The following is a 15298-nucleotide window of genomic DNA, read 5'->3' on the forward strand; positions in this document are numbered from 1 at the left end:
TATCATCAATCATAACCCACAACAGCAAAAATATATTTCAAATATCCGGTGCCCGACCACATGGATCTGCATAATCACGCTGCATATTATGGCCTGTCTCATGAAACATCCCTGTTACATAATCATGGAGAGACGTGTGGACTGGACGGAGCAGGTGGAGGGAGCGCACATGCGCAGTAGGATCCGCGTCAGCAGCATCAGGACCAAAAGCCGATCTCTCCCAGGATGCTGCGATGCGAGAAGAAGATGGTGCACGTAAACACGGATGTTTTGGGTTGGTTTTGTTAATCCGGCTTCTCGTTTGAACTGAATTTAACAGCGACATATATTCGGGGTGTTGTTGTTTTTGGAGCGAGAGCAGGAGCGCGCTCCAGGACGCGGAGGAGGCGCGACGACAACAACACTGGATGATTCTGGTTTGCGTTGCTGCGACAGAAAAGAATGATTCCTCGCATGTCGTTCCCGTTGTAAGGGGAGGAGGGGGGGAGGTTTTTCATGCGTAATGGTCGCCGCTTTCTAGTGGGATGCACATCAGTATTTGTCCGTACTCGCTCTCCGTCGTAATGTCAGCTCTGTACCAGGGCACGGACGCCTCCTCTCCGGATAAATTTCTGGCCCTGAAAGACGTGAGGGAGGTGAAGGAGGAGACCACGCTGGATGAGAAGCTCTTCTTACTGGCATGCGAGAAAGGTTTGGTTATTTATCGCTGTTTATCTTATTGTGGTGTGACGTTCAATCAATAATATTGAACATATCCATTTCTAAGTGTTGTTTTCTTGTGAAAAATGTTTTTTGCATAATAAATGTGAACAAAATAAACAAAAATATTGAGAAGATGGATATTGAACACATCCCTGATGCATTAGGGCTGGGCAGCAATTCAATACAAGTGTGTAGCTCTTAATACTTCCCTTTAATATCAATATAACAGAGGTTCAAGACATAAATATATATATTTATTGATATGTTTATGTCTTTGAGACACATTATATACTTGCTATCAATGTTTTGCTTCACACTGGAGAAATTTTTACTCTGGAGCAAAACCTAATATTTGATTATCTGACATTTTATCTTGATAATTATTGATATCGACTGATCTGAGACCAATAATTTGAAAGAACACTCAACACTCACTGCAGGGGAGTAAGATGTGTTTTTCTTCGAATATCTACATGTTTCCACAGCTCCTTACAAGGAGAGTTAACACAAAACACGAGGGGAAACTGCACAATATTTCAGAAAAGGTGGAGGAATAAGGAACGTGGAGAGAGATTCGGAGCAGTAAGAAAACATTATGTACAGCAATGGCCACCAAAACACTAAGAACAACTGCAGTGAGGAAGCAGAAAAGTATTGGTGTTATCAAGCTGCTCCGTGTCATTGATAAGTTAAGAACAAGAGAACAGACCACTAACTGCCACTATAACCATATAAAGTCTGTCTAAACATGGCTCAGGAACAAGAAACTCTTGTCCTTTGAGGGAGATGTTATTGTTATCATTGAGGAGGGGGACTGCTGCTGCTGCTGCTGCTGCTGCTGCTGCTGCTGCTGCTGCTGCTGCTGCTCCTGCTGCTGCTCCTCAGCCTGTTTGGCCTCATGCCTGAAGATGTTTGTGTGTCCGTTTGACGCACACAAAAAAAAACATCCTCAGGCTTCTTCTTTTTTATAAAGCCAGAATTCTTCCTCAGGTGACTACTACATGGTGAAGAAACTGCTCGAGGAGAACAGACACGGCGAGCTCAACGTCAACTGCGTGGACGTGCTGGGCCGAGACGCCGTGACCATCACCATCGAGAACGAGAACTTAGACATCCTGCAGCTGCTGCTGGACCATGGCTGCCAGGTAGTACACACACACACACAGTCAAACGTTAACTCTTTCTATATTATATACAATATTTGTATATGTCAGTCTTCCACATTGCTGGCTGAAGCCAATCCAGATATAAAAATATACTGAATCGCCACCAGGGGGTGAAAAAGAACTTCTCTACTTTGGTCTTGATTTACAACCTCAATAGCAAACATTTTCCTGAAAATATTCTCAATGCATCGAAACACGATGTCAATTTTGTGAATTATGTCACCAGTTAGAAGGAAAATAAATGGTGATATATGTCAAATATGAGTGTAACTGACAGCTTATGTCGTTCGATAATAATGGCACCGGCCAAATTGTGACTCAAGGCTTCAAACAGAAGTTCATGACCAGTTGCTACTTGATTAAACACTCATTTCTAACGTTTACAAGTCATATTTTCACATTTATCTGATGTCTGATCTAATGATTTTTGACCAGTATTGTGATGTGAAGTAACTGCTTTGCTTTGGATCTCCATATCTAAAATCGTGTTGTTGTGTGTCTGTAGGCGACAGATGCCTTGTTGGTGGCCATAGACTCTGAAGTGGTGGGAGCTGTGGACATCCTCCTCAACCACAGGCCCAGGCGGTCGTCCAAACCCTCCATCGCTGTCAGTCTCCTCATCTCTACTGCTCAAATAATCCTCCTCCTCCAAGAAAACAAACAGAATAAGCTGATATATAACGTTTTTTTTTAATTCAATCTGTTTAGAAACTGATGCAGCGGATTCAGAACCCAGAGTATTCCACCACCATGGACGTGGCTCCGGTCATCCTGGCTGCCCACAGGAACAATTACGAGATCCTGACCATGCTGCTGAAACAAGACATCTCGCTGCCGCGGCCTCACGCTGTCGGCTGCGAGTGCACGCTCTGCAATGCCAAAAACAAGAAGGACAGCTTACGGCACTCCAGGTAGAATTAATTGTTAATTGTTTTGTGTTAACTAGAGTCACGTTAAACTGATTTTAGGTCAAGTCCGGTCACCTTTATTTATATAGTTATACACACTCGGAGGGTTTTATAGTGACACATTGTACCAGGACGATAGAAGTATTTATAACAGAAATGTATAGAAAAGAGGCAAATGGTCACAAAAGCAGTGAATTTTAATATCATTAATATTGTTGAATGACTCTTTTTGGAGATGATACGTGTGATTTTTCAAGTAATGACTGTTTTGCTTCTTCCTCTGACATGTTGGAGATCTAAAACAGCCATGAATCACAAATCTGTCAAAAGAAGAAAGTGTTCAGCGAGCCTTGTTTTTGTTGATACATTCATTTGGAAATTTGATCATTGGCTTTTTTTTATAAAGGAATTTATTCAATAGCAAGTAATCTAGTACAAGTGCGGTTGTATATTTAACAACGTAAGTGGCTGTTTTTACACTGACATGTACATTTTCTACAAACATAGATAAAGAAAAAGCAGCAGGAAATAGGCAGGCTTTCCTCGGGGGGGAAGTTGTAATTCTTGGTTTTTATGATCCCATCAGATATTGCTGATCTCCTCTGCCAGGCATTTTATTCTCACTGCAGGGGAGTGTAACCTCCCACACAGTACACTAAATGAATCAGTGTGCAGTTTGGCTGGCGTACAACTTCGAGGTCAAGGCAGTTACGAATGAAGCAGCAGCAGCAGCAACGAAATCTTCTCCCATTATCCCTTTTTTGCCATCACTTCTACATCCTCATCTCTTTGTCGTTCTTCCTGGGTCAGGTTCCGCTTGGACATCTATCGGTGCCTGGCCAGCCCCTCGCTGATCATGTTGACCGAGGAAGATCCCATTCTCAGAGCCTTTGAGCTGAGTGCAGACCTCAGGGAGCTCAGTCTGGTCGAGGTGGAGTTCAGGTAGCTGCACATCCATCAGTCTTATTTGTTTGAGACAAATGAATATCATATCTTCTGTCCTAAAGGCTCGAGTATTGCATGATGATTCTGTACAACCCTTCATCCTTAATAGTTTGGAACAGATATGGATAATTGGAGTTCCGTGTTGACTGATTTTATCTCCTTTTCTTTGCTCCAGGAATGATTATGAGGAGCTGGCAAAGCAGTGCAAGATGTTTGCCAAGGACCTGCTGGCACAGGCTCGAAACTCTCGAGAGCTCGAAGTTATTCTGAATCACACGTCCAACGAAGATCACGTCGACAAGCGAGGCTTGCTGGAGGAGCGCATGAACCTCAGCCGACTCAAGCTGGCCATCAAGTACAACCAAAAAGAGGTAAAAGTGGCAAAGGATGCTGCGGCGCTTGAGAGTCAGTACTGTAAATAATCCACAGCACTTTTAGGACGCCAGTGCATGTCTTTGGGAATTATGACTTTGACAGGATGAAGTGTTTCCTCCAGGCAACGGCAGTCCAAAGACAAACCCGAGCTTCAAGTCTGAAGCTCTCGGGGCTACGTACAGCTGAGCAAATAGGCAGACTCGTATATCACAGCACAGCTAACAGCGTAATACTCTTTACTGCTGGGGCAATAACACGGATCAGGTTATCTAACCCTAACCCTACACTCTTAGAAATGAGGGCTGAGGTTCTACCTGGAACCATTTGCTTCAAGGGTTCTTGGTAACACTAATGGTTCCAGTAAGAAGCATTTTGATCCAGAGAATTTTAAAAGGGTTCTTGGTGGAACTCCCCAAAAGGGTTCGATAAAGGTTCTACCTGGAGCCAAAAAGGGTTCTTCTCCTATGAGGACAAGCCGAAGAACCTTATATGGTTCTACTTAGCACTTTTATTTCTAAGAGTGTATATCACATTTGTGATTGGATTCTTGTTGCAGAAAGAACAGTGAAGTAAAGAAGACACTTACATCAGCTCTCAGTAATTACTCAATATAATACTCTAATTCATAGACTGTATCTAATAGACTCAATTTAAACCCTACATACAAATAACACATTCCATTCATTATGGAATTGTATTTGTTTGGGATGCAGGTAGAATAATTTAAACCATGGTGACTCATGTAAGGATTGCGATAAATCTCCCTCTGATGATCTGCTTATTCCATAGACATAAAGTCATCAAGATCATTAACCAAATATATTCCTTCAGAGTAATTACGATCAAAACCACTTTCTCCTGTTGCAGTTTGTGGCTCAGTCCAACTGTCAGCAGTTCCTCAACACGGTGTGGTTCGGCGAGACGGCCAGCTACCGGCGCAAGCACACCTGTCTGAAGATCGCCACGGTGCTCAGCGTGGCCATGCTCTGGCCGCTGCTTTCCGTCTGCTACCTTCTGGTGCCGCGTTCGCGCGTGGGCCAGATCATCCACACGCCCTTCGTCAAGTTCATCATCCACAGCGCCTCCTACATGACGTTCCTGCTGCTGCTCAACCTCTACTCTCTGGTGTACAACGAGGACATGAAAAACACCATGGGCCCTGCGCTGGAGATGATCGACTACATGCTCATCCTTTGGATCATAGGTCAGTCCTTTTTTTTTTTTTTTTTTTTTTTTTTCTAAATCATTAGCGCTCCAGCTACACCACAGACTTTAAATCATGTTTACTACTTCAGATGTAATTTAGTTAGAGGGCAATTCTTCACTACAAGAAAAAACCAGGAGCACATGAAGAGCTAGTGAGAGGAATACAGTGTTCACAGTTTTGAGCTTAAAGATGCTTTCAAGGAACCTCGTAAATCACATCATTTGAGAAGAAAACTTCTTTTTTTTTTTTTTTTTTAAATCAGTGGATTAATATTTTATTATGGTTTAATCAAATTGTTTGATAGAATCACAAATAGAAGCCTTGACTTATTGGCTTTTTATCACCCAACAAATTACCAAATGTTCACGCCCATCCCTAAAAGTCACGTACATGCAATATTTATTTACAGTATGTAACTATCATGATATGCATTTTGATTCAAATATCTGTCATGGAACAGTTATATTAATTGAAAATAAAATAAAAACATAATATATATACCAGGATTTACAACAATTATATTGGACAGTGGACTAAAAATGAGCGATTCTTAATGTAGCCAGGATAAAGTCCATTATCCTGTATCTATAATCCTATCGGGCAGAACATGACAAAGAGATGTTTCTATCCTAAATGACTTGACTAGATTAAATCTCTCAGCGCTGCTTCTAATTGTGCTCCACAGAAAAGAGCTGCCGCTTCATCTTTCTCCCCCGTGTACCCACCTCAGTGATGGTATTACCTCACTCAAGCTCACACAAAACCACACATACGTGCAAAAAGTATCCTCACACAGAGTAGACGATCATGACTGAAACTCACTCTGGGGAGGAGAAAACCACTCCACCTTCCTCCTCTGCAAAAAGGAACCATTAGTGCGATCTTTCAGTTGCTTTAATGGCTCTTCCTTCTCAGCACTGATATTTCTATTATGGGTTGCATCATCCTGCTCCTCTTCTCTAGCAGACCACAGCACCATTAGTTGTTGTCACTCCATTGTGCTGTTTGACAAATCATCCCCAAAACTGCACCTGGCAGCTTATAGAAGGATGTTGAAGTATTAGATGGTTGTGGTGTCATTTCACAGGAGTGGGAGGGAGGGGCGGGGGGGATTAGTAGTCGAGTCATTAGAGGGGAGTGTAATGGGTTTTTCCATGGGATGAGATAACTCACCAGAGGGGGGGTAAAATTCATAAGTGTTGCAGAAGAGCATCATTAAAGATCAATTTAAACAAACTCAGCAGTTTTTTTCCCTCTAAAGTTGCCTCTTCAGTGCAAGACAAGCTGCAGCGGTGCAGATTTTACACTCACACGCTCCTCAAAATGAGTTAAATATCCAAAGGATGGGAAGGCAGCTCAAAATTACACCCCCCTCCCCCCGCTCAGACAACCATGTACAAATGTTATCAGGATGTGGACAGGAGTTATTACAGCGCTTACACGTGCTGCAAATCAGCAGCTCTCAACTCTCACCGCACTTTGCGTTGTCGTCGCCGTCGTCGTCCGCCTCCTCCGCATCTCATCTTTCTCCTTTCCTCCTCCCATCCTGCTATTCCCCAGACACAGATGCCTCACATTAATGTGGAAATCAGATGCTCTGAAAGACCGTGTGTGTGTGTGTGAGACTCTCTCTCTCTCTGCGTACAGTATGTGTCGTGTTGTGTCTCGGCGCGTTTTACTCTTTACGCTGTCTGAAATTTCACTCTTCACTCCACAGTGATAACACTCAAGATTCTACTCAGCTGCATGGGAATTATTCACAGAGGCGGAAACAATTCACGTATGGGGCGGTGGGGGGGGGGGGGGATTCCTGTGCCAAAAACCTGTCAAATCCTCTGCTCCCTGATTGTTTATGAAACCACAAAAATCAATTAAAGATCACTCAGGTTCAATCTCCTCTAATGATTTGTGACTCAAGGCTTAAAGGACGTGTCAGCTAGCTCTAGTTGAGCTTTTCAGCATAGAAAAAAAACACAGATAAACATCTTTATTAAATTCCTCACACCTCTCTAAATTCTGAAGATGACACGTGTGCCGCACATTAATCTTTAGATCGCCGTGTCTCGTGCATTCCTTCACTGATGTTGAATCTTGAAGCGCTTTTTAAATTGTTGACGGCAAGAAAAAAAAGCATGTCTCATGAGGTAATTGTGTGTGTGTGTGTGTGTGGTGATGATGTAGGGATGGTGTGGTCGGACGTGAAGCGCCTGTGGTACGAAGGCTTGGAAGACTTTCTGGAAGAGTCGAGGAACCAGCTGAGCTTTGTGATGAACTCCCTTTACCTCGCCACCTTTGCTCTCAAGATCGTCGCTCACAGCAAGGTACACACACACACACATTTTCTACTCTTTAGATCCAAGTAAGAAATATATTTCACTATTACTTGTCCAATGTTAGGGTTAACTATACATTTACAACGTTTGAAAAGCACCTCTAAAGCTCATCAACCACATTGTGTTTATTAATTTCCCATATTTTTCACTGATATCAAATGAGGTTAATACTGTGTGTAGTTAAAAATATCCATAAATTAGCTTTTCCCGTCAGTATTATTTTATATGCATTGAGAATTGATCTATACTGTAAAATTAACTGAAACCAAGCTGTATTATTCTCGCTGCTTCAATCTAGAGATCTTACTTAAAGGTCTAGCGTGTAGATTGTATCTAACAGAGGATTCGAGGAACAAACACCAATTTCCTCTGTGTCGCTTTAAAAAATACTTATTCTAAGGTTACGATAAACTCACTATTTTATTTTAAAGTGTACATCTGTATCTAATATTGTCACATTCTGCCAGTAAACATGCTACAGCCTGTCCCTAATTTAGCATAGTGGCTCTTATTTTGATAAAAACCACCACAGCTTGCATTCCAATTATTTGTTCTAAGGTCAGGAAAAGGGCAGCGTATCTGTGCTCAGCATCGCCGTGGGTCATTTCCTGTCCAATGTGCTGGTTTGTTTACTCTACTGTTTGTTTTTTTTTGCAGTTCAAGAATGTGGAGGAAACGGAGAGGAAGAACTGGGATGCCATCCATCCCCTCCTGGTGGCCGAGGGCCTGTTTGCTTTTGCCAACGTTCTCAGCTACCTGCGACTCTTCTTCATGTACACCACCAGCTCTATACTGGGGCCGCTGCAGGTAGGAGAGCAGTGCAGGGGGGCGGGGCTTACACACAAGTAATACAGATTATTCGAAGAAAGTTTGCTCAGTCCGACTAAGCATATATGCAGGAGTAATCAGACTATGAATTACATTATCCAGGTATTAGTCCGACTCCAGTCTGACTAAGCGTATACATGCAGGCGTAATCGGACTACGAATCACATTATCCAGGTATCTAAGTCCGACTCCAGTTTGACTAAGCATATACATGCAGGCGTAATAGGACTATGAATCACATTATCCAAGTATAATAATCCGACTCCACTAAGCGTATACATGCAGGGGTAATCGGACTATGAATCCCATTTTCCAGGTTTCTTAGTCCGATTCCAGTCCGACTAATCGTATATGCAGGGGTAATCGGACTATGAATCGCATTATCCAGGTATGTTAGTTCGACTCCAGTCCAATGAAGTGTATACATGCAGGCGTAATCGGACTATGAATCCCATTATCCAGGTATCTTAGTCCGACTCCAGTCCGACTAAGCGTATGCATGCAGGTGTAATCGGACTATGTATCACATTATCCAGGTATGTTAGTCCCACTCCAGTCTAACTAACATGTTTACATGACATTAAGAAAACCAAATTATTGTCACCTAAAATCTGACTGACATTTAAATAGTTAGAGGTTTGATTTCCAGTAAAGCTGCGGGAGACGGAGTTTGTTATTCGTTATTACAAAGCTTTTCCCTTTCTATCACTCTATTTAATCACACCACAAACACACCTCTCTCCCTCTTTCGACAGTCACTTGTGAACACTCAAGGACAAGCCCACACCAAACATCACCCCCCAGCTGTGCTTGGCAGCATCAAACCCCCGTCATGACTATGAGGCAGCAGATTAAGACACAGCTTTGCTGAAATATGCAGACTCACAATTGTTTCCATCGTCAACTTTGACATGTTTTTTTTTCATCAAACGCGATCGCTTAAACAACTTCAGCACAAAAAAGGGAGTGAGCTCTGTTCTCCCGCGTCAGTTTCCTTTCCATCGTTGTCAATAACAATCTGCACGTGCGGCGATGTCTGATCTGTTGCTAAATGAACAGCAAATTTGGCTGTGAATGCATAAAGGTAGGAAGTTGAAAAGTTTATCATCGGTGCACTGGCTGTGTTAAACTTAAACACTGTGTTAAACTTGACTTTTCTCTCAAATATTTCCGACAACTTTTGAAAAACAAATATCTAAATTGTAACGAATACTGCTGTGGCACAATAAGAGCACATGTTTATCTAATGAAAATAACACAAGCTCCAAGTGAAAAGTGTTAACTTATGTGAATCCTGGAAAGTCTGCTTTGGATTCTGGAATCTCTTCCCTTTATTTGTGTAAGAGCATGGGAATGATTAGCAGTACACTTGTACTGATCTGCTGTGAATAAATTATGTTTTTTTACCAAAGAAAACACAATAATACATTTATGTTTAACCATTCAGGTCACCTAATGTACTGTTTACGTATCTTTCCATGACCTGGGGGGATATTACACGATTTTTAAGCCTACATACGAGAACTTTGGTCGAGTAGATTGCCACGACATGGCAGTAAACGCTGCAGTGTAATCCTACGGGAGGAAACTTGCGACATTCTCTGTTCTGTGCCCTAAAAGTGCTTGTTTTCACTCGGTTTGCTGCTTCATTTTTCCCCTCTAACAACTCTCACATCTCTGTGGAATTCAGAGCTGAGTGACACTCTCGCTCCGGCAGTGCTGTCAGACATTTTTCTGAGCTATTTATTGGTGGGATTACAGAGAAAGATCCAGGATTATAGTCTAGTGTCACAGCTGCCAGTTAAACCGATCGACTGGACCAATTCTAATAACGTTTTTGTAGGTATTTAATTGCACATATACATTTATAAACATAAAACACAGGTTAAAAATTCCTGGAATTCTCCTTAATAGTATAAGCAACATAGAAAATGATGTATATATAGACTTTTATCCCCCTATTCTGAACCATCTTTGGGGGACGGTCAAATTTGCATCAACGTAATGTATTTTATAACTTCTCATAACAAAGCCTTTGTTTATTGTCTCATGTCTACGTCGCTGCTTCTCTAACCCCCCCCCCCCCCCCCCCCCCACTCAGAAAATAGTTGTATTTCGCCAAAAATCTGGTTTACATATTTCTCTGCTCAGGCTCCTTGAACAACTCGGTGCCTTAAGTGTCTCTTTTTATCACATCATGATATCATGCTCGTCAAATTGTAAAGTCTGTAGCATTTAACGTTCCCCCCATATGTTGCTCGAGAACGCAGAAAAATGTCAGGTATGCACTGAGGTCAGTAGAGATGGCGTCCTGTCATTAAGTCAAAGGGCTGTTTGTGGTTGACTTATAAAACACTTTTCACTTCATCTCTCCTTTTATTCTCACCCCTCTGTTTCACTCTGTGACATCACCGTCTGGCCTGGTGGGATGGAAAAATGATTAGCCTTTGGAAATACATGTGGCGGAGTGTCTGTGACACACCTCCCTGTTTAATGCACATGCACACACACACAAACACACACACACACACACACACACAGACAGACAGACAGTGAGTCAGTAGTATGTGGGCTGCAGTAATGTACGTTTCTTTTGATTCTGTTTTTCCCTAAAGAGGCCAGCTCACGCCGGTCAGCGCCCCCCTCCTGAGGTTGGAAATAGTGACGGAGAATTGTGAATGTGTTTCTGTGTAAATCTGCTATCACCAGTGAGCTCACGCGTGGTCCGGACTTAACCCATGTGTAACCCATGTTCAGCATATTTTTTTACTGTATTCCACCCATTCCAAAGTACATACTGTACCTTATGTGCTTTCTTGTTTTTTTTTGTGTATTTATGGGTAGGAAAAATAATTATCATTTAAATAACAGAAGTAAAAATAAATATGAACACTGGAAATGCAGATTTCTTGGTATATCAGGTAGAATAAGGTGCTAAAGTACATATTTTTCTTATATTGGGAACAACCACAACAGTATACAGTATTCACACAATGCTGATTTTTCTTTGCATTTTTTATTATTTTATTTTATTTACTTAACAATAACTATAATCAATATTTTTATTATTATTTTTAAATTAGACCCTACAGTATTTTAGATACTGGCCTCTACCAAACGGTTGAGACGTCTGTTCATAATAAACCTGGTTTGCATAATTTATAAAGTACAACATTAAGTGTTAGTGAGTTCAGCTTGATGCATTTTTCAATGAGACATAGTGACTTAAAGTGTGGTCGAACAAATGGTTGAGTAGTACCTTAAAGGGTTAAGTTCTGAGCAGAGCAACATTGCGCTAGTAAAGCGAGACGTGACTGGGAACGCAAAGAATTGCCCTTCAAAACTTTCAAATATCAATTCAGCTGCTCAAAATAAACCCACCCGTTCAGCAGTTTAACAGGATAAATGTTAGTTGCCCCCCTGTTCGGCCCTGCCCTGCTGGTGTATACACACAAACGCTCCCTCAGTCAGGCCATACAAAATATTTTACATCACTTCTGTTGTCATAGATCAAACAGCACACTATGCTTTGTTAGATTGTTTAGTACAAAGTGTCCGTGCGTGCTCAGATGTGTTTGACGTACCTCGGAACGCGTCAGACGCCATTTTCCAGTCAAGGTTAAGAGCTATAGTGACCTTCCACATTCCTGCTCTGTTTGTACAGTAACTACGTTAGGCTACACCCATCGGCTCCGGCTGAATCAGATGTGTGCAAAGTCGCAGACAAATACACTGGGGGGAAGATTTAGACATGACAAGAGAATGAATCACCCCCATTAGACCAGTCTGGCTTTTTCAGTGCAAACACTCGCCGTCGCCGTTCACCTTGAGGTGCACCCAAAGTGGTCATCCCTCACACTGGACACCGGTGTGTGCTGTTTGTGCTCGGCGAGGGTCGAGCGTGCTCTGACCTTGTTTGAGAATCACTAGGTCTTAGTCAAACGGGATAGGCCACTGGTTTCTATGAATAGTGGATTTCCAGTGGACTGAGAAGACCTTCTCTGTCCTCCCAGTTCTCTCTCTCTGGCTTCTTCCATGTTTGCCTTCCCTCGGGTAAAGTGAGACAACTGCAGCTGCCAGAATATTTTTTTTTACCCAACTGCACAGGGAATCACTGCTAAACAAGAACATAGGGGTAAAAAAAAAAAAAAAAAAGTCAGAAGGTTTGCATCTATCCAAGTATTGAATGAGGTACCAAAAAAATCACACTCAAAAAGAAGTTTTGCCGACTGTCCAAACTTTTGCAGATACAGCAGTGTTTTAGCAGATAAACCTCAATTCAAGCTAATTCTAGCTAATTCTAAAGTTAATCTGCTGCTGCTAATGTATTATTAAAATGTATCTTATGTGAAAAAACACACACGCAATAATGCAACATCATGGCCGCAAGCCACTGCGAAACCACAGGCTTCCTCTACTTTACTCTCTACTCTACCTTTTTTCCATCCACACAGCGTTTTAGGCGACCTGAAACTGTAAATAAAGCGAGGAGAAAACCTACACTACTTTTACTTGATTTCTGAAGTAAATTTCAAACATTTACCACCACCAAAACTTACAATTATCAAGGTTCTAGATGTCCAAATGCATAACTCAAATAGGATTTGGATTAATCTGAACCTATACCATCATAATAAACAGTTGTACTATAAAAGACTTCCTGCTTCACGTCACATCTGGCCTCCACTACAGCGATAATTGCTTTTAATTGCTGCCAGAAAGCTGAAGTACCGCGCGATTAGATCGGCTCCAAACAGAAACATTGAACAGAAGAAGAAAATAATTCGCTCTAATCTCTCTCCAGATCTCCATGGGTCAGATGCTGCAGGAGTTTGGCAAGTTCTTGGGCCTCTTCCTGCTCGTGTTGTTCTCCTTCACCATTGGACTCACGCAGCTTTACGGCAAGGACCATAAAAACAAGGACAAGAATTCACCCAACGACTGCGAGGGCATCTTCTGCCAGCAACAGAGCAACGATGCATTCCACACGTGCGTACGGGCCAACCTCACTCTGTCATTTCAAACCGTCCAGACACGTTTAGAGGCTGCTGTGCATTTACTAACCGTCCGCTTCTTTTTTTTGTTTTTTACAGGTTTATGGGAACCTGCTACGCGTTGTTCTGGTACATTTTCTCCCTGGCGCACGTCGCCCTCTTCGTCACCCGCATCAGCCTAACGGAGGAGCTGCGCTCGTTCGTCGGCGCCATGATCATCGGCACGTACAACATCGTGGTGGTGATCGTGCTCACCAAGCTCCTGGTGGCGATGCTCCACAAGAGCTTCAGACAAATCGCCGTGAGTTCAAACCCCGAGTTCTGTCCCCGTTTCTCAACAACACTTTTGAGGAAACCGTTTAAAGTGTTTTCATTTACTGTTCAGCTTTAATTCACCCTGTAATGCTACACAGATGTTTTTCTTTTTCCTTTTGGAAGCCTGCTGCACATTTTCTTTCTTTCCTTTGAACCACAGTTTGATTTTGATTATACGCAGTAAAACATTGTGGAAAGAAATCAATCAGAATAAAAAAATGTGGGTTTTGCATTTGTAGGATTTCAGCGTGTATGTGTGTGTGTGTGACAGCTCTCCACATTCCTGTGATCGTATTGTTCTTTGTGGCTTTTGTTTCTGCAGAATCACGAGGACAAGGAGTGGAAGTTTGCCAGGGCCAAACTGTGGCTCAGCTACTTCGACGACAAGTGCACCCTGCCGCCGCCGTTCAATATCCTCCCCTCCCCTAAGACCGTGTGCTACTTGGTGACCAGCATGAGCAAGTGGATCTGCTCACACACCTCAAAGGGCAAGGTGAAGAGACAGAACAGCCTGAAGGTGAGAACCATATATTTGTGGTTGGTTTGTGGTTTGTTTTTATTCTCCTTTCTCCTCCGTTTTAAACCAACCGTTCCTTTTTTTTTTTCAATCAGGAGTGGAGAAACCTGAAGCAGAAGCGTGACGAAAACTACCAGAAGATCATGTGCTGCCTGGTGCACCGCTACTTGACCTCCACGCGGCAGAAGATGCAGAGCACGGACCAGGCCACGGTGGAGAATTTGAACGACCTGCGCCAGGATCTCTCAAAGTTTCGCAACGAGATGCGAGACCTGCTCGGTTTCCGGACGTCCAAATATGCCATGTTCTACCCGAGGAGCTAAAACAAAGACAACATATCTCTCTCTCTCTCTCTCTCTGTGTGTCCTCTTCACAGAATGTCTGCTTCTTTTTTTCGTCAGGGTTGCTGTGTGACCTGAGCATGTGCAAAAAAAAACAAAAAACAACAACCCTCTGCCCTTTAAGTCATTTAAGAGGCGACATTTAAACATTTAAAAAACATGTATTCTCCACCAAAGCCTTCAGAATAAGCTCCCCTCGTCTTATATATTCAGCCTTTTTTTGTAAATAAAGACAGCCATTGTTTTCAACAAGAAATTCTAATAAAGATATATTGGAAGTTTTGACCCTCGGGTAAGCTTCACTCGTCCATCCGTTATAGTCGAGGTCTAATTTTGAGACTCGCCGATTTCTGTCTCTGAAAGCCAGAAAGCTGTCAGCTGCTCCGCCAATAAACCCACAGGTCCAGTCCACGGAAGAGTCACGTTACACACCTTGATCCAGCCTCATGATTAGCGGTTCATATTGTTTTTTTACCAATTTTGGTTTCCTCCCTGAAAGTCCTTGAGCAAAGACGAGCAAACGCAAGGAAGAACGTTACACAACTTTTATTTGAGCAGGTGAGAACAACAAAGTATATAAATAATATTCACAGACCTTTTTCATATGAAAATATCTTATATCACACACATTGTCTTCCTTTTTAAAAATAATGACAGTGAGTAAAAT

At 42.3% G+C, this 15298-nt stretch overlaps 1 protein-coding gene across 1 annotated transcript; it reads left to right on the top strand.

Annotated features, from left to right (window-relative positions):
• Positions 1-509: 509 nt before the first annotated feature.
• Positions 510-14697, top strand: trpc1 (transient receptor potential cation channel, subfamily C, member 1). Its single transcript, XM_083901351.1, has 13 exons — positions 510-690; positions 1693-1847; positions 2374-2475; positions 2577-2779; positions 3587-3718; positions 3897-4092; positions 4964-5300; positions 7485-7624; positions 8294-8443; positions 13269-13453; positions 13558-13759; positions 14096-14290; positions 14386-14697. Exons 1-13 carry the CDS (start codon positions 525-527, stop codon positions 14611-14613), a joined length of 2391 nt encoding a protein of 796 aa, XP_083757477.1. The 5' UTR covers positions 510-524; the 3' UTR covers positions 14614-14697.
• The last annotated feature ends 601 nt before the right edge of the window (positions 14698-15298 follow it).

This window comes from Microchirus variegatus (genome assembly GCF_963457635.1).
Source record: "Microchirus variegatus genome assembly, chromosome: 15".
Classification (NCBI taxonomy): domain Eukaryota; kingdom Metazoa; phylum Chordata; class Actinopteri; order Pleuronectiformes; family Soleidae; genus Microchirus; species Microchirus variegatus.